The sequence below is a fragment of the Dasypus novemcinctus genome, chromosome 1 (assembly GCF_030445035.2).
Source record: "Dasypus novemcinctus isolate mDasNov1 chromosome 1, mDasNov1.1.hap2, whole genome shotgun sequence".
In the NCBI taxonomy this organism is placed as follows: domain Eukaryota; kingdom Metazoa; phylum Chordata; class Mammalia; order Cingulata; family Dasypodidae; genus Dasypus; species Dasypus novemcinctus.
Window position 1 is genome coordinate 200,514,265 of NC_080673.1, and position 25,724 is coordinate 200,539,988.

General features: G+C 42.0%; 1 protein-coding gene across 2 annotated transcripts in view; it reads left to right on the top strand.

Moving 5' to 3' along the window:
• ZBTB49 (zinc finger and BTB domain containing 49) overlaps positions 1 to 25,724 on the top strand; it is a 29,628-nt gene that overhangs the window by 159 nt on the left and 3,745 nt on the right. Inside the window, exons 2-8 of one of the 2 annotated variants that reach the window (XM_058301138.2) lie at positions 6,286 to 6,456; positions 7,974 to 8,034; positions 8,553 to 9,076; positions 11,842 to 11,888; positions 18,446 to 18,519; positions 20,934 to 21,016; positions 21,106 to 21,267. In XM_058301138.2, coding sequence (XP_058157121.1) covers positions 6,426 to 6,456; positions 7,974 to 8,034; positions 8,553 to 9,076; positions 11,842 to 11,888; positions 18,446 to 18,519; positions 20,934 to 21,016; positions 21,106 to 21,267 — 982 coding nt within the window. In that variant the 5' untranslated portion in view covers positions 6,286 to 6,425. Of the gene's footprint in view, positions 1 to 6,285; positions 6,457 to 7,973; positions 9,077 to 11,841; positions 11,889 to 18,445; positions 18,520 to 20,933; positions 21,017 to 21,105; positions 21,268 to 25,724 lie in introns of both variants that reach the window. The other variant, XM_058301132.2, reaches the window with a different exon arrangement.

Below are 25,724 nucleotides of genomic sequence, written 5' to 3' on the forward strand. Positions count from 1 at the left end.
GGGCCCGACGGGAGAGGGAGCCGTCCGGAAGGGAGGCCGGGCGCCCGAGGGGTGACCCCAAGGCCCGGTGGGGCCCCGACCGCCCCCATCCCGCTTCCTGCGTGTTCACAAGTGACTACTCTTTACCTGACAGAAAGTTGAAGGAGACGCTAAAGACAAGACCCCGTGCGGGGACCTGGACCTTCTCCCTCGTGCAGTCCCTTCGGCCTGGAGACCCCACACTAGGTCTTCCCCTGGCCCCCTGCTCCTTCGGACGGCGCAGGCCTCACCCTCCGGAAGCCCGCCTGGCTCTCCCACGCCCCGGGCTACCCATCTCTGGGTTCTTGTTTCCCTCTGTTACCAAGCGCGTAGCTTAGCCCAGGCCCTCTTTACTGTCCGACTTCTCTGCGCCCCGGTTCCACATCCGTAGAAGGGGGAATAGCAGCACCTGCCCAGGACAATACCTGGCACTTAGTAAATGCTCAGTGAAGGTTAGTTGGTGTTCTCAGTGCTCGAGACAGGGTCTGGCATACACTGGGTGGTCACTGAGTGTCTGTTGCGTGAATGAAAGTTGAGCGGGGTGGTTGAGTGGAGGTGTGAATGAGACAGTATCATGAGAAACGTTAATCCTAAAGTGGGGTATCAGGAAGATTTCACCCAGGAAGTGAGCCGTGTTGGGTCTAGAGTGGAAGGAATTCCTCAGAACGGACAAGGAGAAAAATACTTCCCAAGAGAAGTGGGAGAATGGCCACGAGGTTCAAAAGCAGGTGCCAGAGTTGGAGCAGGCTTCTATGGAATATGTAGGTGTTCATCTCATCATAGTGTGTTATATCAGTAGGTGAAGACTCACACAATAAACAAGAAAATATTAAACTCCATCCTACGGGTTTAAAAAAAAGGCAGTGCCCCAGGCCTGTTGTGTGCAAGGTACATGTGTCTACTTTATTCTTGTGTTCGCCTACATTTTTTCATTTAATCCCCCTGAAAACTCAAAGCTGTCATCACTTGAAACAAATATACCTGGTCTTCCCGCTACCTTTGCCTCTTACTTGAAGTATTCCTCTATTCCCTCTTTGTCTGGCAAACTTCTTCGCTTTTGGGTTTCAGCACAAAAGTCTTATTCTCCAGGAAGTTTTCCCCTGAGACCTCCACCCCACCTCCAATTTAATTTTGGTTTCAGTGCTTCTACTTACCCCATTTCACATCTTGCAAACGTTGCTGTACTTGTGTCTCCCACTCTTTGGCCAGGTTAAGTATTACGGTAAGCAGTAGACCAAAGAAGGAAATCACGTAATTCGGAGTAGTGGTTAAGAGTGTGGGCGCTGGAATCAGATTGCCTGGGTTTCATCCCACCTCTGCCCTTTCTTAGCTGTGTGACCAAGGGAAAGTTTCCTATCATCCCTATATCTGGTCAGGTTGTGTGCCCCATACTACCCCAAAACATAGTGACTTAAGGACAAATTTATCACGATTTTGTGGGTCAGGAAATCAGACAAGACTCAGCTGGGCATTTCTGAGCTCTGTGAGGTATGGAATAGGGTCACATGGCATTCATCTGAAGGATTCAAAATGGCTTCACTCACTTCTCTTGAAAGAGATGGCTGGAAAACTGGGCTTAGCTGAGCCCTTCTCCCTTTCCATGTGTTCTTTCCAGTCGGTCATCTTACATGCCTCCCAGAAGGAGTGTTCCAAGACATGGGAAGTGGGCATTGTTGGCTCTTAAGGCCTGGACCAGAAATGAGTTCAGCCTTACTTTTGCTATGTTCTTGTTGGTTAAGATAGTCAGAGCCTGTTCAGATTCAAGGGGAGCCTAGAATGCACCTTCTCGTGGAGGGGTGTCAAAGAATTTGTGGCCATCTTTATCTGCCAGGTGCTTCATTCTCCTCATCTGTAAAATGAGTATCATGATACTATATATCTTGTGGTGATGATAAGGTCTTAATGAGTTAATACATGTAAAGGGCTTAGAATAGTATCTGGCACATAGGAAACATTTTATAAGTATTTTCGTTATTACTGTTCTTAGGTACAGGATACATTGTTATTTACAGGATCATAAAAGATACAAGATACAAAATTCTTTTTTTCCAGAGCTTTTTATAATCTTTCTGGGGTGGTAGAGGATTAACACTGTGAAACAGAAAACTCTACATAAATTAATATAGAAATTATAATTTTCATAGTAAAAGTAAATTTTGGGACATGGAACTTATATCATCATAACTCTGAGAGACATCCAAGGAAGTTTTTTCTTTATCACTTACATAGTGCAAGAAAATGGCTATTATAGATCCAGAATATTTACTATATGTTAACATTTAATTCAACAGAGAAAGGTCACTTTTAAATATTTTTCGAATGGAAGGGAGCATAGCAGGGACTTGAGAATTAAGGAATCAGAATTCATATCCTGGCTGTGGCACTTGTCAGTTTTAAGATCTTGAGCAAGTTACTTAAATTCCCCATTTCTCAAGTTCTTCTTCTGTAAAATGGGAATAATCAGGTTCTTGTAGAATTGTTTGAGCTAATCGATGTAATATGCTTAGCCCATTTCCTGGCCTGTTATAAGTCATCAGTAAATGACAGCTAATAATAATAATAAACCAAGAAACTTTTTCTTTTTAGGCCACCAGTGGGGTAGAGGGAGGGACCCGATTACTTAATCATTGACTGTTCAGTTCCACTGAGGAGTGAATGCCCAGCACAGACAGATCGTTCTCTTGTCTGTTTGCTTGTTTGGGCCACATTGTCTACTCCGGGTATAGGATTGAGGAATGAGATGATGGGGGCTGAGTTCTAGGTATTCTGAGTTGAGGGACCATACAGTTAGAGATGTTTAGCGGAGAGTCAGAGATTTGGAAATGGTGGTTGAGGCTAAAATTTCAAATATAAGAGCTGTCTCCTTAGAATAGATAAAGGTCAAGAGTAGGTGTGATTGCCAAGGGAAGGATAAGAGGGCTATGGTGCTAAATCTTAAGGAGCATTTACATTTAAGGAGTGGGGGGGGGGGCATATTACAACATAGGCAGACAGATTAGGGAGATAATGAGAGAACCAGAAGAATGCTTTGTGGCTCAAACCAAGGACTGGAGTGGGCAGGCTGCACTACCACATGCTCGTAGGAAAGCTGAGGATGATGGCGAGGACCCAGGGAAGGCCACTGTTGCAAGGAGTTTCAGCCTAGTGGGCATGGCAGCCAGATTGCACAGTGAAAAGGGATAGTGAGAAAGCGAAGGGAGTTGTATAGATTGCTGTTTTGAAAAGTGTAAGAGAGGCCTGCTGGGAATAGAAGGACCTAAGGGAAGGGTTTTGTTGTTGTCCTCTTCTGTTTTGCTTTCAACATGGGGAGATCTTGGTGTGTCTATAGAAAGCAGGAGCCAGTGGAGGAGATACTAAAACAACAAATGGAATGATGATGTACCAGAGTCCTAGGGGAGAGGGGAAGTTTGCTTTGAAAGGAGAAAGCACACTTCATCCCTTGAAGTCAAAGAGAATGAGGGAGGGGTGAGTGTGAAATTTGAATTGAAATGAGAAGTTGAAGGCTTTCAGGGTATATATGGGCTTGACCTTAGTAAAGTCACAATCACAGTCATTTCTATGGATGAAGGAGACAGACACGGTTGTCAGGGAATGAAAAAAGTGGAGACAATCTAGAATAGCCATTTTGGGGAATGTAGAGGGAGTCAAAAAGTCGTAAATCAAAACCATTACTGGGAAGCGGACTTGGCCCAATGGATAGGGCATCCGCCTACCACATGGGAGGTCCGCAGTTCAAACCCCGGGCCTCCTTGACCCGTGTGGAGCTGGCCCATGCGCAGTGCTGATGCGTGCAAGGAGTGCCGTGCCATGCAGGGGTGTCCCTGTGTAGGGGAGCCCCACGCACAAGGAGTGCACCCGTAAGGAGAGCCGCCCAGCACAAAAGAAAGTGCAGCCTGCCCAAGAATGGTGCTGCACACACGGAGAGCTGACACAGTAAGATGATGCAACAAAAAGAAAACACAGATTCCCGGTGCCACTGATAAGGATAGAAGTGGTCACAGAAGAACACACAGCGAATGGACACAGAGAGCAGGCAACTGCGGGTGGGGGTGGGTGGGAAAGAGACAGAAATTAATTTAAAAGATGAATAAAAAAATAAAATTAAAAAATTAAAAAAAAAAAACCATATTAAGAAATTAGCAACCAGAGGTTAGCCAGTGTGAATTTTAAGTTTTTTTTGCATATATCAGTTCATATCCTTTTTTTTAGTAATTTCTTTGTCTTTATTCATTTTTTTAAATATTACATTAAAAAAATATGAGGTCCCCATATACCCCTCACCCCCCTGAATTTTAACAGTTAATCCTTTCCTTCTATGCCAGCAAAGATGAATAAGATGGTGCTCTCAGAGAGCTCACAGGGGTTGGAAATGAAAGGAACAGAACACTATGACAGCACTATGATACAGTCTCATATGGAAGTGTATATGGGGTGCTGCAAGAGTGCAGAGGAGGGGCCCCAAAGTCAGACTTGAGGAGGGGAGACTGGGGAAGAGGGAGCATATTAAGAATGTCAGAAAAGTTCATGACCATTCAGCTGAGCCCTGATGAGGGCATGAGCATGATGTGGAAGGGGAGAGAGTCAGATGTGAATAAAGTTTTTCCAGCACTGGTAGTATCAGAACTAAAGGCTTTTGGGGGAGACAGCAAGGTAGAGGTCTGCAGTCCACCTGCTTCAGAATCACCTAGCTGCTTATCATGCAGCTACCCAGGCCCCACTGTAGAGCAGCTAAACAAAATTCTGTGATGGATGGGGGAATCTGCATTTTAACAAGCTCCCCCAGGTGATTCTTATAGCTAATCCTTACTGAATAATTATATATGCCAGATGCTATTCTAAATGTTTACAGGGGTTATCACCATACCTCAATAACCTATGAGATAGGAGGAGGAAGTCTTTTCCCCAAAGTTGTATGGCTCATCAGTGGTAGAGCTAGGGTTCCAACCCACTGGCTGACAGCATAGCCTGTTTGGGAAGCTGCAGGTAATTCATTTTGCCTGACTCAGACCAGAAGTAACAGAGATAAGAATGGGAGAGAGTGTAGGGACCATGTTAAAAAGCTTAGCATTTGGCTTTGTGGGCTATTGCCTTTTTAAGTGATGCTTGCACACTGAGGATGAAAGCCAAGAAGGCAGACGATGACTTTTTAGTTTTTTGGCGTTTCAAACTGCCATTTTAGCCTCCATGGTTCATCCTATTCTGACTTCATTTACCCCATCTTTCCTCTTCCATGAATCTTCCCTTACTGACTGAGCTCCCGGACAGATTATGTCTCACTTGCCTGTGTAATCCACTGTCTAGCTGAAACTGTTTTGTTTAGTTATTTGTCATATACATTTTTTGCGTGTTTTCCTCACTAGAGTTTAAGCTTTGGGAGCATGGGACCCTTGTGTGTTGTGTTATTCTTGTAGCCTAGGACCTACCACACAGTAGGCAGTCATTAAACATACATTGAATGACGAAAGTTTCTGGATCCACATATGGCTTTCCATCCCCTCCCGAGTCACAGATAGAGTACTTAAAATGGCCTATCAGGCTCTGCATGGTCTGGCCCCTGTTCCCTCTCAAATGTCATCTCCTCCCACTCACTCGGCTTTGGCCACGTTTGCATGCCCAGCAAGCTCCTTCATCAGAGACTTCATACTTGCTGGTCCTTCTCCTCCAGGGACCTGCACAGCTCACTGTCTTACCTCCTTCTGCTCAAGTGTACCTCGTCAGAGGCAGGAAGAAACAGATGGATGGACTTGCAGCCTTGGGATAACCTTTTATTGTTAATTTATTTTTACCTTGTACCATATCCTAGCTTTCCTCAACATCTAATTCAGTGACTTAATGTGTAAATGCTCAGTGAATATGGGTTTGACCTGAAAAGAAAAAATTGTGTTTTTTTGCACGTATTTTCACCTTATATGTGTTTATTCATACGAATTTTTTTATTGAAGTAGTCCAATACACGAGAGAAGCACATATAGTGTGATCACAGTCATTTTCTTGTTCTGCACTGTCTAATTAGGTGGCTGTTAAATATGCATTAAATTAAGAGTTCAGTATCTCAGGGTCTCCCCAGCTACCTCTCCAGGGCTCAGTGGTCCCATGTGGCTGGTGGCAACTGTATTGAGAAAAGTTCCACTTTCAGGGAAAATTTTGTTGGACAGCACTGGTCTAGATGGCCTAAGAAAGTTGGGTGATTTTTTTTAATGGTTGCTGTGGTTTAGTTTCCTCTTGTGCCATTAAGATCCACAGTTTTGTCCATATTCCCTATTGAAGGTCTTCTGAAAGGTTGAGCATGGACCCCGTGGCCTCTCACAGCTGTCATCTCCTCCAGCAACTGCATGAGCAGCGGATTCAAGGCCTGCTTTGTGACTGCATGTTGGTGGTGAAAGGAGTCTGCTTTAAAGCACATAAGAATGTTCTGGCAGCCTTCAGTCAGTATTTTAGGTATGTATTTGAGGCTTCATTCTTCCAGTTGTGGGGGAGGAAGCTCTTCTAGAATGGAAATATTTTGGCCAAATTTTGTTTTACTTTCCTGACTTTATAGCACATTGGTTTTTTGCTTTTGTTTTCAAAGTAACCTGAAAGGAAAAGAGCCTCTTAACGAAAATGTATTTGGGTGATTGAAAGTACTTTGGCACTTTGTCTTTAACTTTAATAAGTCCAAATAATGTCAGTCTTCTATATATCTATTTCTTATCCTTTTCAGGATAAAAAGATTGGGGAATTGAATACCTGCTAAGAAGTGTTTATGATAAGAAATCAGAGTGAGAAACACCCTATTTATTTTGTTTTGGTTTTTGTTTATTAAAATATTTTCATTTTTGTTTCTCACTTGAATATTCTAAGAAAACCTTGGGTCTGAAGTCAACTTACCTCTAAAGCAATCATTTTTGCTTATATGTGAGATTTATTTATAAATACTGAATAATATCAAGCATTATTTTAGAAGTTAGAATTCTGCGTAAATTAATTTTCCGGTTAACTGAGACCTCGCTCTCTAAGCACCAAAACTTCCGTCTTTTTTTTAGTACTTTTTGTTTCCAAAATGCATACTTCTACTATTTTAGTACACAATATATAGCACATGATTTACTATTTCTTTGCTATCTTGAATATTCATATTCGGTCTCCATCACTGTATGTGTATAATTACACACTGAGGTAGGGAGCACTTTTCTGGCTGGTACAGAGTGGTCCCGGCTCCTGGGCTATTCTATGGGTTTCCTCTGTCTTGTGGCATTGCAGTGGATGGTTTGCCTTTTCCCCATCCTGCTTCAGATTTGTACTTTTCACAAATAGGAAAAGAACTGAAGGTTGTTTAGGGGAAACAGATGATGCTATTTGCTAACATGTTTTCAACAATCTTGTAAGATAATTTGCTTAACTCGGTTTATTATTTTATACACAATATCAACTCGTTCACCTCTGTACTTGAAATATCTGGATGGTGTTTTAAGGCTTGAAATACATAATTTGTCATACTAAACATGAAATTTTGAAAAGTTTGTGTCCTTTAGTTTTCTGTATCCTATCAACATGCAATTAATAACATAAGGAGAATTCCAATTTGAAGAAATAGGATAGAGTGCGCTTGTATGTGCTGTGCGTGTCATTCACTGGCTACGTTTTGGCACTTACCTTTGCATCTTCATCTGTGGAGCATCAGCCATGTTATTATCTGTAATTGTTTTTAAACTTGTAAATGTAAGGAGTATATTTCAAAATCTTTCTTTGAGATCTCTTTGGAAGTTGGCTACCCAACACACTGATTTAATTCATCTGAATTGCACAAGTGAATAGCTTGTCAGGATTTTTTAAAGGATTAAAACAACCTTAAATTTAAAGCCCTGGCATTTATAGAAGGGTAGTAATGTTGAATATTAACATGAATGTTTATAAGAAAAAGATGTTGGAATATATGAGCTTTTAACACTGTAAACAAGTATCTTTTCTTTTATCAGGAGCCTCTTTCAGAATTCTTCAGGCCAGAAGAATGATGTTTTTCACTTGGATATTAAAAATGTAAGCGGTATCGGGCAGATACTGGACTTCATGTACACCTCTCATTTAGAGCTTAACCAAGACAATATCCAAGTTATGCTAGATATAGCACAGTGTTTACAAGTTCAAAATGTTCTGCATCTGTGTCACACATTTTTAAAATCAACAACTGTAGAACAGGCACCTGGCATGCCTTGTAACAGTACATTCTCCCTGCAAAGCACTTTGACTCCTGATGCTAATTGTGTTATAAATGAAAATTACCCTCCTCACTTACTGCAAGAGTGTTCAACAGATGTACAGCATAATAAAGTTTTGGATGAATCTCATTCTCATGCTCCGCTGTCAGTTAATCTTCATCATTCCTCAGGTGAAATACCAAAACAAGCCCCTGATACTTTAGATAGCAGCTGCACAGAACTGCCTTTTAAACAACCAAATTACTATTACAAACTCAGAAACTTTTACAGTAAGCAGTACTATAAGCAAGCTACTTGTCCCAGTCATGAGAAATTAATTGAGCAACCTTTTACTTTCAGTACATCTACAGACCTTAATGCAGTAGAAAACCAACCTTGTGCTGTCAGTCATTCCGAATGCATCCTGGAATCTTCTGAACACTTGCCTTCCAACTTCCTGGCCCAGCCTTTGAATGAATCTACCCCAGATCCTGAATCAGACAACACATGTCAACAACCTACCAAACAGATGAGGCTCAAAAAGGCCGTTCACCTTAAGAAACTAAATTTCTTAAAGTCAAAGAAATGTGCAGAGCAAACACCTGAACACAAATCAGATAATGGTTTAACAGAGAGGATAGAATCTGTTAGTGAAAACTCTATAGAAAAGACTAGCAGCCAAAGCACTGAAGAAAAAGAAGGTGAAGAACTTGTCAGCCCAGAGAATTTTAATTGTATTAGTGAAGTGGAGAGATCCGAAGACAGTGCCACGTTGGAAGAGCAGTCACAGACACTGCAGTCACAGAGGCAGTACGCGTGTGAATTGTGTGGGAAGCCTTTTAAACACCCAAGCAATTTGGAGCTACACAAACGGTCTCATACAGGTATACTGATTCAGTACCCACAGGCAAAGGAAATGAAATAATGCAGATTTTCAGACACCACTGCCTGCTCCTGTTTTTGTAAGAAGTTTTGCTATTGCTTGAAAAGTTATTGATGTCTAAAAAAAAATTCAGGGGTGTTTAGCTACTTTTATTTCTGTTTTTGATAATGCATCTTAAAGAATAATTGTAAAGCTCTTTAAATGATTTGATAAAGCCAGTTTAGCAAAGATGGTATGTTTTTACTTTTTATCTTAATTGTGGTTTTATGTTAAGCCTCTGTTGATGCAGTCAAACTTTCAAACTAATTCTAAGACACGTAAGGTATATTTACATTGTTATTCCTTTAGAATGAGATTAGGCTTATTTTGTTAAAAGCATAATGTAGGTTTAGACTAAAATGATTTAGTTTGAGTAATTCTAAAAATTCTCTTAGAAGTAATCTGATTACCTGGGAGGAAGGAAGTAAACTTTTTAGTAAGAGTCAGCTTTAGCCATTTGACTTTATTAAATGAAAATTCTTACATTTTGAACATTGAATTTTCAAAGTATTAATTCATATCTTCGTCCCTTCCCCTCAATTTTTTTAAGGTATTATATAATACATATACATTACTTTCCTCCCTGTAATTAAACATGATGACTTTAATAACAGATTACATATTAACAACAGTTAATTTATTGGCATGAAAAATATGCTACACAATATTTCCAAAATAATCACTTATAAGGTCCTTGTGTAATTGCATTTATTGATGTGCCATTCTGTCATCATCCTGAGTTCCCAGTTTGCTCAGGTGTTTACTATCTGATCATACTGTTGTGAAATTTCTTTAATATTTATGACATCCCTTGCTAACGTTTAATGTGCTATTTGAATATAAATTACTGTCATTATTACTATTAGTGGTTCAAAATCACTCCGTACAGAAGGCAGTATCATTGACTCACCTTTGCCTTGGAAAAATTAATTTACATCACTTTTTAAATTATTATCTTTTTTGGGGGGGGTACATAGATCACAAAAAATGTTACGTTAAAAAATATAAGTGATTCCCACATAACCCACCCCCTACCCCCCATTCTTCCCACATCAACAAATTTTTTCATCATTGTGGCACATTCATTGCATTTGGTGATACATCATTCTTTTTGCTTAAATTTTCTAGATCCTAACAATCACTGAGTTTTTAAAATTTGAGAACATATGTTTTGCTGCAAGGGAAATAAAAATATTTATTTTGAGAGAACATCTTTGAATGAGAGTAGTTTTATGGTGGAGAGGTTTATTGGGACAAAAACATTTTACTGAGAAGAATAGCAGTTCCCAAAAATATGGTTTGGGAACACTGGTGGTTCCTGAGATCAGTTTTCAAAATAGTGTATTGTTTGCCTTTTCTTTGTCCTCCTCTCACAACTATTCCAGATGCTGCCTGATGTGCAGTGATGTCATCACTGGTGGCTGATGATAGGCGTGCTTGCATGTTCATGTGTTTTAAGAATCCCTCAGTTTTCATGTCTAATATAGTATATATTGATAGAACCCATATAAACAAAACCTCTTTAGGGTCCTCAATTTTTAAGAAGGTAAAGGGGTCCTGGAAACAAAAAGGTTGAGATGTGCTGGAGTACGAAAATTAACCCCTGGTCACCTGTGAGTGAAGTAACTGGTCCTTTTTCCAAACTCTTCTGTCTCATAATAGGGGCCTTAGTTTATTCTCTATTATCCCAATAATTTCAGACATAAATGGAGTTACTGAATATAGAATTAATATGATCATAATTGTTCAGGATTCAAAGCCTCCTTCCTCCCTTTGAGAAAGCCATTAAACATTTTAGGAGAAGAGCAAGGTGAAAATATTCCAGCCTGAGTTAAAAAAGCTAGCATACGAATTACTTCAAAGTAGCAAGCCCCAACAATACACTAGGAAGAGAAAATGTTACTTTTTAAAGAGAGCTCTGATGAAACCACTTGGTTTGAGAGGAATGGGGGATATGGAAGGTTCTCAGTGTTTGGAGCCTGTTTAGTAGGGTTTTATAGATGAAGGGTGGGAACTTGAAGTGTACTGTTAAACAGCATTCCCTGGAGACTATATTCAGAACAGCTGTAGGTCCTCTATAGAAGAGTACTTCTATACCTTCTATTCTATACCCAAATAAAATCTTTTACGATTTCTGAAATCAGAGGTGACCAAGAAGTCAGCAGAGGACAACATCTCCCAGAATGAATTCTTGTTTTCTTTGTTAATATTTTAAAACAAGGCTGAAAGGCAGTGGAGAGTTTTAGGAAGTGCTTCCCCGTTTGGGGCTCTCCCACGCTCACAGCTGGGGTGATGTGAATGTTACTCTATTTCTTTTAGAAATTACTGGTAAAGTGAAGGAGTCATGCTGTGAAGAAAAGGTGAACAAGGTTCATTTTGTTCCACGAGAAAACTCATATTTGATTTTCAACTGAAGGAAAAATCTGTGTCCAAACCTCAGGTGTGGGTTTAATGCAAATAAATTTTATTTTGATAGTTTATATTTAGGGAATTTAACTTTTTAAAGAGAAATAAATTTAGATTTCACTTTTATTATCTTAGCCTAGCATCTCAGGGAGAAAGAGAAGGTATAAGGAAGTGGAGGCTCCCCATTTCATATTTGTAATAAAGGATGTAATGCTCTTTTTTGAAGTGCAGGACACAGGAGATAGTGTAAACATTTTAAACTGAAATTGCAAATGCTGCTGCTGATTTTACAAGTTGTTTTTTTGTTTTGTTCTGTTTTAGGTGAGAAACCTTTTGAATGTAACATTTGTGGGAAACATTTCTCTCAGGTGGGGATTCTCTTATTTACTGTTAATTGGAAACTTGAAACAGTGTTTATTTGTGTTACAAATAAAACATCCTTTTCGGGGAGCAGGTAAAACTTACTGGATGAGTGCCTGCTTCCTATGTACAAGGTCCTGGCTTCAATCCCAGGAACCACCTTAAAAAAAATTCTTTTGGATTTGTGAGAGAAACTTCTAATGATATCTGTAATTTTGAAACCTTCAAATTTCCAGTACACTGAGGGAAAAGTAGAATGTTTTCTAAGTGTGTGAACTCTCACAATGCCCTTTTTCCTTCTTTAAGGATAAGTCTAATCCTAGTATATTTTCTTTCATCAATATAGTAGTTCCAAGTGTCCCAGTAAAACTTGTTGAGCATATACCTAGAAGCAGTAGATTATCTTGGGCTGGGTCCAAGACAAATAGTCATCTAATTCTTATAGGGACTATAGATTTTAGAATGTCAGAAAAAAAGACCAAACAGTTTTCATCCCCTGCTTTTACTACTATCTTTCAGCTGACCTCTGTTAAAGTAATTCAGACAATGTATTTTCTCATTCAGCAAACATTTATTGTACCCTGCTTTGGGCCATGTACTCTACTAGGTGCTAGACATTAACCCAGAGGTTTATTGTTTGAATAGAAAATTTAGAATGTAATAGAATGGCTTTTCTTTCTGAAATAGAAGCTAACCCTGCTTACCTCCCGCGGGTAGGACTGTGGGATTCCAGAGCTCAGTTAGGCAAGAGCTGCTCGCTGGGAGTACACAGTGCTGCAGAGGAAACCACCGCGGGCATTTCTGTTTTTATCCACAGTTCTGTAGTGGCAGCATGTGCAAAGTTGTTATGTTGGGGGGCTGGCTTTCAAGGGGGCTTGATTGAGAAGTAGGTAACAAGCATTAGAAAGAGTTGGGAAGGCAGGCCATGCAGACCAAAGAACTAGCGAGAGCAGCGCCTTCTTTTGGCCACGTTTCCCATGGAGCCAGCTCTTCCAGTTTGCCCTTCATGTGTTGGTGTCAGTGCCATTTTCCCACACACTCAAACCTGCAGTCTGAACTGCTTGCACTCCTCCCACCCTTTGATTCCCTAATACAAGGACGCACCGAGTTCTGACATTCTTTCTTTGCCTTGTCAGTCCTGTCCTTCCAAGGTGATTAGTTTCCATGGGCCAGGGACCATGTCTTATTGGTCATCATACTCCCAACATCCAGAAACATGCCCAGCACCTAGTAATGTTCAGTAAGTATTCGATGAACTGAATGGAGTAATCACTCCTCTCATCACCATTCTAGGGGAAGCCCTGGCTGCTTCAGACCTGCCCAGCCTGAGGTTCTAATTCTTAAAATAGGGATAATGCTTCATGAGACTATTAGAAATAAAAATGGATATGGAGGCCCTTTATAAGACATTTACATTGTGATAACAATGAGTTATGCTATTCTCTTGCTCAGAATCCTTTTGTAACTCTCCATTGCTAACCCAGTAAAGTTAAACCAGACAGTGTTGCATCTCCATAGTCTGCCTTCAAGCCTTCTTTCTTGCATTGATGCCTGGTCCCCACCCTCGTTAACTCTAATTCCGTTGGGTTTGTTGTGGGGCTCAAGTAGTGGTACTTTTATAAATACAGCCATTTTGATGTGTAGGCAAGGTTGAGAAATCAGACTTTAGAGCTTGTCCTGCACCTGTCCTCTTGTCCCCTCCCAAGGGTCGGCCATGTCTGATAAATACCACAAAATTTCTCTTCTTCTCTAGTGGTATCTGTGTACTTGTTGTTAGATTTTTATGAATGTATGGTTATGGTTTTCACATGTGTATCACTATCTTATTTTCATAGTGAAATGATGTAATTTTTGTGGACAAGAACATTTTTAAAACTTCATTTATCAAATGTTTGTTGCAAATCTGCCATGTCCAAGGAACTCTGTTGAATGCCAGGGTACAAGATAAATAAGGCCTGGTACCTGCCCTCAAGGAGCTTATTGTTTGGAGGAAAAAAATAGATAAACTGATAAAGTGCAGTGAAATGTTGCAAATTCTGGGGCAGAAACACGGACAGGGAATATGGGCGGAGAAGGGAGTGTTCATTTCTCCCTGAACGGGGTGAATGTTTGGGTGGGGCAACGGCACAGGTTACTTAGGTGAGCCCTGAAGACAGACAGACTTTTGATGAGCCTGGAAGTCTAACATTTCAGGTCATGGGAGCGATTGTGTTGTTTGTATTGGGATACTTAATAAATAATGCCAGCTAACCTTCCCGTAAGCCAAAAAATCAGTCCTCGTAAGGAGCTGCAGTAAACATTTGTGGTTGCAGAGGTTTAGAATGCTTCCATGTAGTTTGCCAGGGTTTGTTTTGGCTAGAAGTGAGTTCTTAGATTTTGCATCCTGGAGGATTTGAAAGTTAGAAAGCAGTGATACCAAAGCGGGGAGCTTTATTTATTCAGAAATTGTTATTTAGTAGGATTAGTCTTCACCAAAAGAAAGTTAACCACAGCCTTAATAATGAGTCAGCAAGCCTTATGGTACATCGGTTGAAAAAGCTAATATTATCTTAGATTGTAACAATGGAATAAATATATATAAATATAATTCTGAACACTGTCTCTCCAGATCTTAGAAAGTAGGATCATTAACATACTTCAGAGCATTCACTAGTCTGTATGGAGCAATGGGCCTCCTGTATGAAGTGGTACACAGACAGTTTGGAGTGTATCCAAAGAAGAAAAATAAAGATAGTCACAGGCCAGTTATCCCTGTCACAGGAAAAATAAGAGAAAGAAAGCTTGGTGTGTTTAGTGGCCTGGTGGGAATAGACTTGTCCTGTTTCTCCAAGCAGGTAGAAACACTGAGCAGATATCACAGAAGGCCACATGGGTTTTGAGAGGCTCCGTATTTTCCCAGCACAGCTGTGTTAGGATGTGTCCAGAGGGTGTTACTGAAAGGACTCCAGCATTCTATAGGGGGCTGGGTTCTCTGGGGACTGTTGGCACGTGACAAAGTTTCATGCAGTCCATGGTGAAAATGAAAAAAATAAGATATCTTAATGAGCTCCTGAGTTTTAAGTTTTTTGGCTGTAAGATGATGTTTTCCACTCTTGGTTAAAATGTCCTTTTAGTGGTATAATGATCATCATTGTTTAGATGGCCCCTCTCTGTTAATCCCTAGATATTTTTCTTTTTACTTTTACTACTTAGTGAAATCTTAAAATCTTAGAACTCCTTAATTGGAATACTCTAAAATCTAAGATCCCTTGCATTTCCAAAGTTTTATGATCCACTGGCAATTTTTTATGTAGCTGGGACACTCAGCTGCTGTTAAACAAGGGAATATATGTTGGGTTTGGTCATGCTTAAATTCTGTGTTCAAGTAAATTATCAGAAGCAGTTTATTATAAAATTTATTCAAGACCTCACTGTTATGTGTTTTCTACAACAGAATTTTTTCTATTCAAATTACTAACAGCTCCATCTTTTTTTAAAGATTTTTATTTATGTATTTATTTCTCCTCCTCCCTCCATTGTCTACTCTCTGTGTCCATTAGCTGTGTGCTCTTCTGTGTCTGCTTATAGTCTCGTTAGGCAGCTCCAGGAACCAATCCTGGAACCTTCCGGAGTGGGGGAGAGGTGATCATTCTCTTGTGCCACCTCAGCTCCCTGATCTGCTGTGTCTCTTATTCTCTCTCCTCTGTGTGTCTTTTTGTTGTGTGACCTTGCTGGACCAGCACGTCTACGCGGGCCAGCACTCCTGCATGAGGCAGTACTCCTCACAGGCCACCACTCCACGCAGGCCAGCTCGCCACACAGGCCAGCATGCCTTCACCAGGAGGCCCTGGGCATCGAACCCTGGACCTCCCATATGGTAGATGGGAGCCCAATTTTTTGAGCCACATCTGCTTCCCCAGCTCCATCTTAATTTAGTAAAGTGATGTTTACTTATGATTGAAATGCCTTTACAGCTAATACACATTAACATAGGTTTAACAGCTTAAACTTTCAAGTAGGCATACAGATACTGATGTACAGGATTAGATCCCAACTGAATGACTTGGGCTGATTACTTAGCTCACAAAACTTCTGTTTGCCTCTCTGTAAAATCCGAATATTACTACTTTATAAGGATGTTGTGAGGTAATACTTGCAAATGATGTTTGTGACCTCTGAACAAAGTGCTTCATGCCTGGTAAACGCTTAATAAAAGATAGCTATTATTATTGCCATGCACTAGAGTTCTCGTGGACTCAGCTGTAGAAAATGTGGTTTATATACTAAGGATATAATTTGTACTGGAGTATATCAAAAGTTTATCAAAAATGACACCAGACTAAAGTTCAAATAATCTCCCCCATTGATATCTAATTTGGTATAAATTATCTGAATATATTACTGGATTTTTTTCTCTGAATCATTCCAATATTTTTATTGAATCTACTTTTATATTATTTCTCAGATATGTTCCTTTATCTGGGAGAAAGATAATTATTTTAATTCTGCATTTCCACTTACTAAATAAAGGAACTTTTTTTTTAAAGATTTATTTCCCCATCTTGCTTACACTCACTGTCTGCTCTCTGTGTCCATTTGTTGTGTGCTTTCTGTGTCTGCTCATCTTCTCTTTAGGAGGCACTGGGAACTGAACCTGGGACCTCCCATGTGAGACAGAGGCACTCAATCGCTTGAGCCACCTCAGCTCCCTGCTTTGTTTGTCTGTCTTTGTGTCTTTATTACATCATCTTGTGTCAGCTCACTATGCCTGCCCATCATGCCAGCTCTCTGTTTTACGCATCCTCTCCAGGAGGCACCGGGAGCTGAACCCGGGACCTCCCATGTGGTAGGCGAGAGTTCAATCGCTTGAGCCACATCTACTTCCCTAAAAGAACATTTTTTTTAATTTTTAAAAATTTTAAAAATTTTAAAATTAAAAAAAAAAATGTGTGTGTGTAATTGGTGGTCTCTATACGTTTTCTTGTTTAAAATATACACCTTCTCCCTACTTTGCCCTGTCTCTGCAAGTTTACTTTTTCTAGACATCTCCTGTGACACCATGCACCCTGTGTGTCTTGCTTATTGCAATAAGCATGTTTTCAAGGTTCTTCCATGTTGCAGCATGCTTCAGAACTTTATTCTTTCATATGGCGAAATGATTCCATGGTGTATGTGTACCACATTTTGTTAATACATTCATCTGTTGATGGACCCTTGGGTTGCATAGCACAAAGTAGAATTTCCACAAACTTATTGCTATTGTTATTACTTGTTTTATTATTGTTATTAGTAGTCAGTTCTGCAAAAAGCTCACTATTTCCCAAAGGTTTGCTAAATTCTTTCTCTTTGGTTATCTAAAATAAATTTGAGTATTTTCTAAGCCATATTTATTAGATTCTTAGCTATGATATAATATAGCTCAGGGTTTTTCAGCTTCTGATATAATTAATCTTCCATGTTATAAGCATATAAAATCCACAGATACTTCACTATCATAGCGATGTCAGGGGAACATTTTTTAGTTCTTATAAATTTCAGTGCACAGGGGACTTCAGATCCATCTTCAAAGCGATAGTCTTAAACTCTCTTTGCATTTTATTTTATTCTCTGTGCCTGCACACTCTTACCCTTGGGTGGCATTAGTTCATTTCAGGGTTTCATGGCAAGAGGGCTCTGTAACACATTAAATGGGAGAACTGACAAGTTGAGACTGTTAATTTAAATTACAGCAGTAGAAGATTTTGTGTCTAAATCCTAATTTGAAACATTAGCAAGTAGCTTTTTAATATCTGAGGCCTTTACAGCTTTAATTTCACTGTACTTCAGGCAATTTAATATTGACTTCCTATTGATTAGTACATGAAATCATATTTTATGATCTTCATTTGAATATTAATAAGTTCTTTATAAAGCCCTGCTAGATTAAATAGAAAAGACTCTGGAACTGAATGACTACTGTGTTGCTCCTGCTTCGCATTTGTGCACAGTGGTCAGATGATGAGCCTGTCAAGCAGCACTGACCAGACTGCCAGAGGAGACACTTTCTAGAAATGTCTTATGAAAGCATATTGTTCAGACAAAAATGATGAATATTGAAACAGCCATGGGCAGGTTTCACCTTTTTATTTTTTAAAATATGTTTGCATATAGATGGTGCACTTTAAAATTGTAAGAAATAAAATACACCAGAAGATATTTAAAATACAGGTTTAGTGACCCCCAAGGCATACTCTGTACTGCTACAAGACCCATTTAAGAGGGAAGCACACTACAAACACACATGCAAAACAATGCCTGAAAAGGGATACCGGCAGGGGGCTCCCCTGGGCCGCTTTTCCTCAGGAGTACTGAGCCTAAACCCATCCCTTGTTAGGCAGATGGCTGGGTAGCTGCTACTGCCCATTGTTAGCATTTGGCAGGTCCTTGTTTTGCTGGCATGTGGCTCCTCTCAAGTTGTGAAGTGTAGGCTTTGTTTAGAAGTTGCCCAGGAATCTGAAGAGATCTGTTAGATTTCCTTTTGAGTTTATAAAACCTTTCAAAAATCAAACTTTTATTATTGGTGTGTTTTTATTTTCCTTTTTTGCAGGCAGGCAACCTGCAGACTCACTTACGTCGACACTCTGGGGAAAAGCCATTCATCTGTGAAATCTGTGGAAAGAGGTCAGTATTAGGCTTATTCTTATATGTAAGAAACAACTTGCAGTCAGAGTATCTTTGGAATCTGAGGTTTCTGAAGCTGTGGCCTGCATACCTGCCATGTATGGGCTTACTCTACCACTCACAGGTATATTCATATCCCCTGGTCTTACATAAGTGGTACATATGCGAATAAGAAAAAGAAATGTCGCTTAAAATAAAGAAAGTCTAGGATAGGAATATTAGAAGGAAATGGAATTTTACAGGAAACAAATTATTGTTTACTGGAATTTTCCTTCGTTCTAAAAATGTCTATTGAAGTAGATAAACGTCCCCAAGGAGGTTACTGATTGGTAGAAGAGAGGAGACATGCAGCCTAAATGCCCTTCAAGAGAGTTGAGGGTCAAGAGCATCATAGCCATGTTCTCATCAAGGGCTTTGAGAGCTGCAGGAAAGATGGAGCTCAGCCGTGGTGGCCAAGGAGGATGTCTGCATGGGAAATGAGAATTGACTTGGCGACAGACAGTCTTGCATCTGAGATGGAATGCAGTTAGAGTCCTCTGTGCAGTGTGGAATGAATGAAAGAGCGTCCCCTCCTGGCTGCACACAGGCCTGCGACCTTGACCCTACTTCCCATCACATGGGTTCTCTATTGGGGGGTCTGTATACTCTGTCATCTAATGGTTGTGTCAGGACAACAAGCATCAGCCAAGAGTATTATCAGTCACATAACTCTGTATTCTCCAGACAAGGAAGCAGCTCTTGATTCTCTTCCAGGAAAAGGGATTTTTGGCAGATGGTTGCAGACTGCTGTGAAGGTTGCACAACTATCCAGGCTCCCTTTCTGGCTCAGCTGCCCAGCCCCTGAAAGTCAGGTCCAGGACCCAGGAGCTAGACGCTGCTCATTTCGTGTGCCTGGCAGCATAAACCTGCTGTTGCTCAGGTGCCGTCACTTCCCTTTTAACCCCCAGTGTATTATTCACACAGTGTTTTAAATGTGAGCCTTCTGAACCCCATTTAAAAGTAGCAGTGCATTTAAAATCTTGCATATATGTAGCATCTTTCCCCAAACCTAACATGTATTATTCTTTTACCAAGGGTGGTGGAATGGAAAGAAAGCAAAGATTCAGAATCTTTGATATGAAGGCCTGGATTGACCTAAGTCAAGTTCATGACCATCTTTGAACTCAGTTTCCCCATCTAAAAAGTGGGAATAAAATGCTTACCTTATAGTGCTGAGGAGAGGATTAAGGGATGGTGTTTGTCAGAAACATCTAGCAAATCACCTGGCCTCTGGTAGCTGCTGGATAAGTGCTGCCTTCTCTCTTTCATTTGGTTCCCTTAGTTTATTAATTTTCGGTCTCTGTATCAGTTACCTTTTGTGACTCCAATAAAGAGTAGGAGAAAGAGCTCATTCTCGAGGGATATCCGAGGTAAGGAAGGGGAGGATTCTCTCAAAGAGGCTTCAGTCTTGATTCCTGGCGCTTTGGAGCTCATCCTTGCACTTCCCCTTGTGGTGGAAGGATCTGGGGTGGGCATGCTGTGACCATACCTTACTCAGGCTCAGGGCCCCTTTGTGGCTGCTCTCCAGGGACTGGACTCCACAACTGGTGTGCTCTCTTGGAGGTCCCTGCCACCCCAGCGGGGCTGCGCGGGCGAAGGTCCTCGCTCTACTCTCAACTGATGAGCTACAGGGTTCAGACTCTTTTTTTTTTTTTAATTAGTAACTCCTAAGGTCATGGGGTTATCCTATATAGTATGTGGTCTCATGCCACATAACATTAAGGAGGGAAGCAGACTTGGCCCAGTGGTTAGGGCATCCGCCTACCACATGGGAGGTCCAAGGTTCAAACCCCGGGCTTCCTTGACCCGTGTAGAGCTAGCCCATGTGCAGTGCTGATGCGCGCAAGGAGTGCCGTGCCACGCAGTGGTGTCCCCCGCGTAGGGGAGCTCCACGTGCAAGGAGTGTGCCCCTTAAGGAGAGCCACCCAGCGCGAAAGAAAGTGCAGCCTGCCCAGGAATGGTGCTACACACACGGAGAGCTGACACAGCAAGATGACGCAACAAAAAGAAAAACAGATTCCCGTGCCGCTGACAACAACAGAAGTGGACAAAGAAGACGCAGCAAATAGACACAGAACAGACAACTGGGGCAGCGGGGAGAAAGGGAGAGAAATAAATAAATCTTTAAAAAAAAAATTGAGGAAGAAAGATTAATGAAACCAGGTAGGGAAAAAAATTTTAAAACAAAATGCAAATTTTTAAAATTTCCCTTTAAAAGAAGTAAAGATTTTTTTAAATGCACATTTTATCGGAAACGAGGCCACTTCTGCGTACATTCTGAAGTGTGCAGTCCATCCCTCCCTTAGGGCCTTGCAGTTAGAAACATTCCCAGGAGTGGGGAAAGGCTCTAACTTGCATTCTCATTCACGTGGCAGGTTTGCAGCCTCCGGCGACGTCCAGCGTCACATCATCATCCATTCTGGGGAGAAACCGCACTTGTGTGATGTCTGTGGTCGAGGTAGAGTGGGGACGTTGGCTTTTTTCCTTGATGATTAATCATTAAAGTGTTCTCTGTCCTTCGGTGTAACACCTGTTTTGTCTCCCTAGGGTTTAGTAACTTCAGTAATTTGAAGGAGCACAAAAAGACACACACGGCTGACAAAGTCTTCACCTGCGACGAGTGCGGGAAGTCCTTCAACATGCAGAGGAAGTTGGTCAAGCACCGGATCCGGCACACGGGCGAGCGGCCCTACAGCTGCTCTGCCTGCGGTGAGTCTGCTCTTCTCAGGCCAGGCGGCCTGCTGGTTTCTCGTGGAGGGGAAGGGCATTCTGTCACTCACTGATTCCACGTCCCAGAGAAGTCCTTTGGGAGCCATAGCCACCGCCTCAGAAAACATTCCTGTCTCACTCGGTCATATGTTCATGTACCAGAGGGGTCAGGAACCGTGGCAGATGCTCAGGAGCCAGTCCTGGCTGTCAGGTGCTGACGGTCCAGGTGGGAAGGCCTGGGCGGCTGTGGGAGGGCCTGCAGCATGTGCCACAGCACAGTGGCCTGACCGAGCAGGGGATGCACGTGAGCATCAAGGCAGGGTCGAGAGGCAGGACAGAGTGCCAGCATTTACTTAGAAAGCAGAGAACATTTCTGGGGGCATGTGATGCTCTGCTACAGCATCAGTGAAGTCACCAAGAAAGGACAGCAGAAATCCAGCAGCCCTGGACCCAGGGCACCTCACTGCATGGAGGTGACCGCTTGCCCATGATCCCAGAGTGGTAGGACCAGGATGTCTCTGAAGGACCGAAGTGTGTGCGTGCGCACGTGTGGCAGGTACTTACTAATGCCAGTTGAATCATGGGGTGAATAAATGAGTAAAGATATTCTTGATTGCCTGATTAAAACAAATTGGGAAATTTTTTTGCTTGGAGTCCAGCTGCGGGAAGCCTGGAGAGGGGGCAGTTTTCAGAGTGCCTCGTGGTGATTGGTTCTTGAGTAGGGTAGGACTCCTGGGACGTACCCAGAAGGCAGCTTTGGTTTTGTCTCCCCTCTTAGAAAAATTTAGGCAATTCTATGACTGCTCATCCCTTTAAATCACAAACAAGGTCTCACATCACTAAAGTGTCATTCCCCAGTGATTATTACAACTGTGAACTTGATTTACAGTTGCCTCTTCCCTCCCTGTAGCTGAGGATGTGAAGTGGAACCTTCCTCCCTCTGCCCCATCTCACTGATTCTGGTTTCTGACCCTGGCAAGGTCAGCTGGGAAGATGTGGAGAGCCTAAAGGGAGCTAGAATGTTCTTACATGACAGTGCAATTTTTTTAAACAACTTCATTGAAATCGTTTCTATGCCATAAAATTTACTCAATGTAAAGCAAGCAGTTCTCTGATTTTTTCATATATTCACAGATTTGTACAGCCTTCATCACAATCTAATTTTAGGTCATCTCATTGTTCCCAAAAGAAACTCCACACCTGTTAGCAGTCACTGTCATTCCTACCCAGCCCCTGCCCTTGGCAACCACTGATCTACTTTCTGTCTATAGATTTCTCTCTCCTGGACATTTCATACAAAAGGAATCATACAATATGTGGCCTCTGTAACTGGCCTCTTTCACTTAGCTTTACATTTTCGAGGGTCACCCATGTCGTAGTATGTATCAGAGCTTCATTCCTTTGTATGGCTGGATAGTACTCTTTTGTGTGGCTTGACCATGTTTTGTTTCTCCCTTCACTTATAGGTGGACATTTAGGTTGTTTCCACTTTGGAGCTATGATGAATAATGCTGTGTAAACTTTGTGTACAACTTTTTGTGTCAACGGATGATTTCCTTTTTCTTTCTTGGATACATAGAGAAGTGTAGGTTTTTTGGTTTGTTTTTTTCTTCAGGAGGCACTTCCCAAACCCAGGACCACCCTTGTGGAAGGTGGGAGCTCAACCCCTTGAGCCACATCCACTCCCAAGAAGTGCAGGATTTTTGTTTTTTTGATTTTTTAAAAAGATTTATTTATTTATTTCTGCCTACCCCCTCATTGTTTGTGTTTGCTGTGTCTGTTGTATGTTTGTCTTCCTTTTAGGAATTACCGGGAACTGAACCCAGAACCTCCTGTGTGGGAGGGAGGTGCCTAATTGCTTGAGAAACCTCTGCTCCTTTCTTTGTTATGTCTCTTATTGTTTTCCTCCTTGTGTCTCGTGTCATCTTGTGTCAACTCATCGCATAAGCTCTCTGTCTAGCTCTTCTTTAGGAGGCACTGGGAACCAAACCCTGGACCTCCTATGTGGTAGGCGAGAGCTCAGTTGCTTGAGCCACATCTGCTTCCCAAGAAATGCAGTTTTAAGATGGCTTGCAGTGTTAAAAGGTATTCTCTTTCTTGGGCAATTCATGTCCTTCAAAAGACAGCCTTTCTCTCCCTTCCCCCCAGCACTTAACTGCACTTTCCAAGGTACAGACCACATTTTCCTCCCACTGGCTCTTCTCTCTAGCCCTCAGTATTTTTGGGTTTTTTTTTTTACACATTTTTTTAATTAAAGTTAATAGATCACACAGAATGTTACATTAAAAAACATAAGAGATTCCCATATAACCTACTCCCCACCCCCCTTTCCTATCATTTTTGTGAATTATTTTTTTGAAGATATATACATCACAAAAAATGTTACATTAAAAAACATAAGAGGTTCTCGTATACCTCCCAACCCCCCATCCACCTCACTCCTCCCACACCAACAACCTCCCCCACTCATCGCACTCAGTGAACACATTTTGGAGCACTGCTGCAACACACGGATAATAGTTTACCCTGTAGTTCACACTCTCCCCCAGTATATTCAATGGCTTATGGCAGGATATATAATGTCCAGCATCTGACCCTGCAGTATCATTTAGGACAACTCCAAGTCCCGAAAATGTCCCCACATCAATCTTCTTCCCTCTCCCTGCCCCCAGCAACTACTGTTGCCACTTTCTCCATATCAATGCTACAATTTCTTCTATTACTAGTCACAATGGTTTTATAGTAGAATATCAGTATGTCCACTCTAGTCCATATTTTATTCCTCCATCCTGTGGACCCTGGGATGGTGATGTCCACTCCACCTCTATATCGAGAGGGGGCTTAGATTCCACATGGATGCTGAATGCGATTCTCCTGCTTGGCAGCTGTAGGCACTCTTGATTCCCTGGTGTGGTGGTTGACCATCCTCACCTCCCTGTTAGCTGGCCGGGGCAAGTCCAACGAACTGGAGAATCAGAGTTGCAACTCTGCTGAGGCTCAGGGCCCAGCTGGCACATGTACCCCTGTTTTGTAGCAGCTTATTCCAAGGAGACTTTCTCTGAGGGGGATCTCATTGCCCCTCTAGGCTGTCCTCTTAGGCTGGGTTTTAAATGGCTCCAGGCTGACTTGCTGACCAGCGTGACCTTCCCCTACTCCATGGAGACACCTCTGTTCTTTGCTCTGGTGGTGCACAAGCCCACACTGGCGCAGAGCCAGCCCTCCTCTCTGTGCCTCCCGTGCAGCTGGCAGCTCTCTCGCCTGCTGCATTCACCAGGCAGGAGGCAGGCGCTGACCCGTTGTGCCCACCTAATGACAGGAGGTGCATCAAGCCAAGCTCCTCTCTCCACTCAGGGTGTAAGGGAGACACCGTCCCATTGCTCCCTCTCCACAGGAGGGAGGGCACATCAAAGCTCTCTCCACAAAGTCCTTCCTCAGATGTTCGCCCTTGACCTTGATGCCCACCCTGATTGTGGGTAAGGGGCTTACGAGTTGGATAGCTGGTTTTCAGTCACTGCCTGGGAGGGACTCAGCTTGCCACCTGATAGCTGTGGAATCTGGGGGTCTCAGTGGAAGGACCTGCTTTCTCCATCAGGCCCCTGCTGCTCCCTGTTTGGATCTGCTGAGCTTCGGGCTGCACGAGCTGACCGCCTGTTTTCAGGAGTTGCTGGTCCTCATCCCGCCTGCTCTGACTTTTGACTTTTCTTCCCAGTTTCTTCCTTTTCTGCCCGCCTCAGTTTCCCCATTCCTACTCCTTTTACAGGTGGCCTGATATAGTACGTTCACCTAGATGATGGCGCCCGTTAGACCTGGTTGGGGTCTGACCTCTTCCTCTTCCCAGCTGTGACCTTGCCCCCTTCTCCTTTGCACCTGCTGTGTGCAGACCCTGAGTAGCTGCTTAGGGCACACCGCTTCTTCCCTCCTCGGGTACTTCTCAGGCCTGCTTCCTTCCTCTTCTGATGCTTTTCTGTAATGACAACAAGTTGGCATTTGATGTGGCTCACCCACCTGTTTACCCAGGCCATTGCCCCCACGTGGCAGGCTACCTGAGATATTGTTGGGTCATTTGTGAGGCTGGCACAGTCAGCTCTTCCTAGTTAAAAATTAATATAAGACACTAAAGTTGAACCCTCTGCAATCAGATTTACTTTTCTTGCTTTGCGGGTTCCTGCTCGGATCGCTCATCTTAAGGAATAAATTCAGCCAAATCTAGTCAAGTGCTTTTTGGAAGTTTTTCCTTCAGGTTATTCCAAAATAGCTGAGTATCACTAAGTTCTTGTGTAGAACTAGCCTACAGCTTTGTATGTCACTTTTATAATCCCACCATATTTTTGTAGTTTTAAATGGCCTGTGAATGAATCTTCCAGATAACCAGAGTATAGAATGTGTCATATATGACTTTGCTTCCACAGCCAGTGCAGACCTTCACTTTTTTTTTAAGAAGGTATCGGGGATTGAAC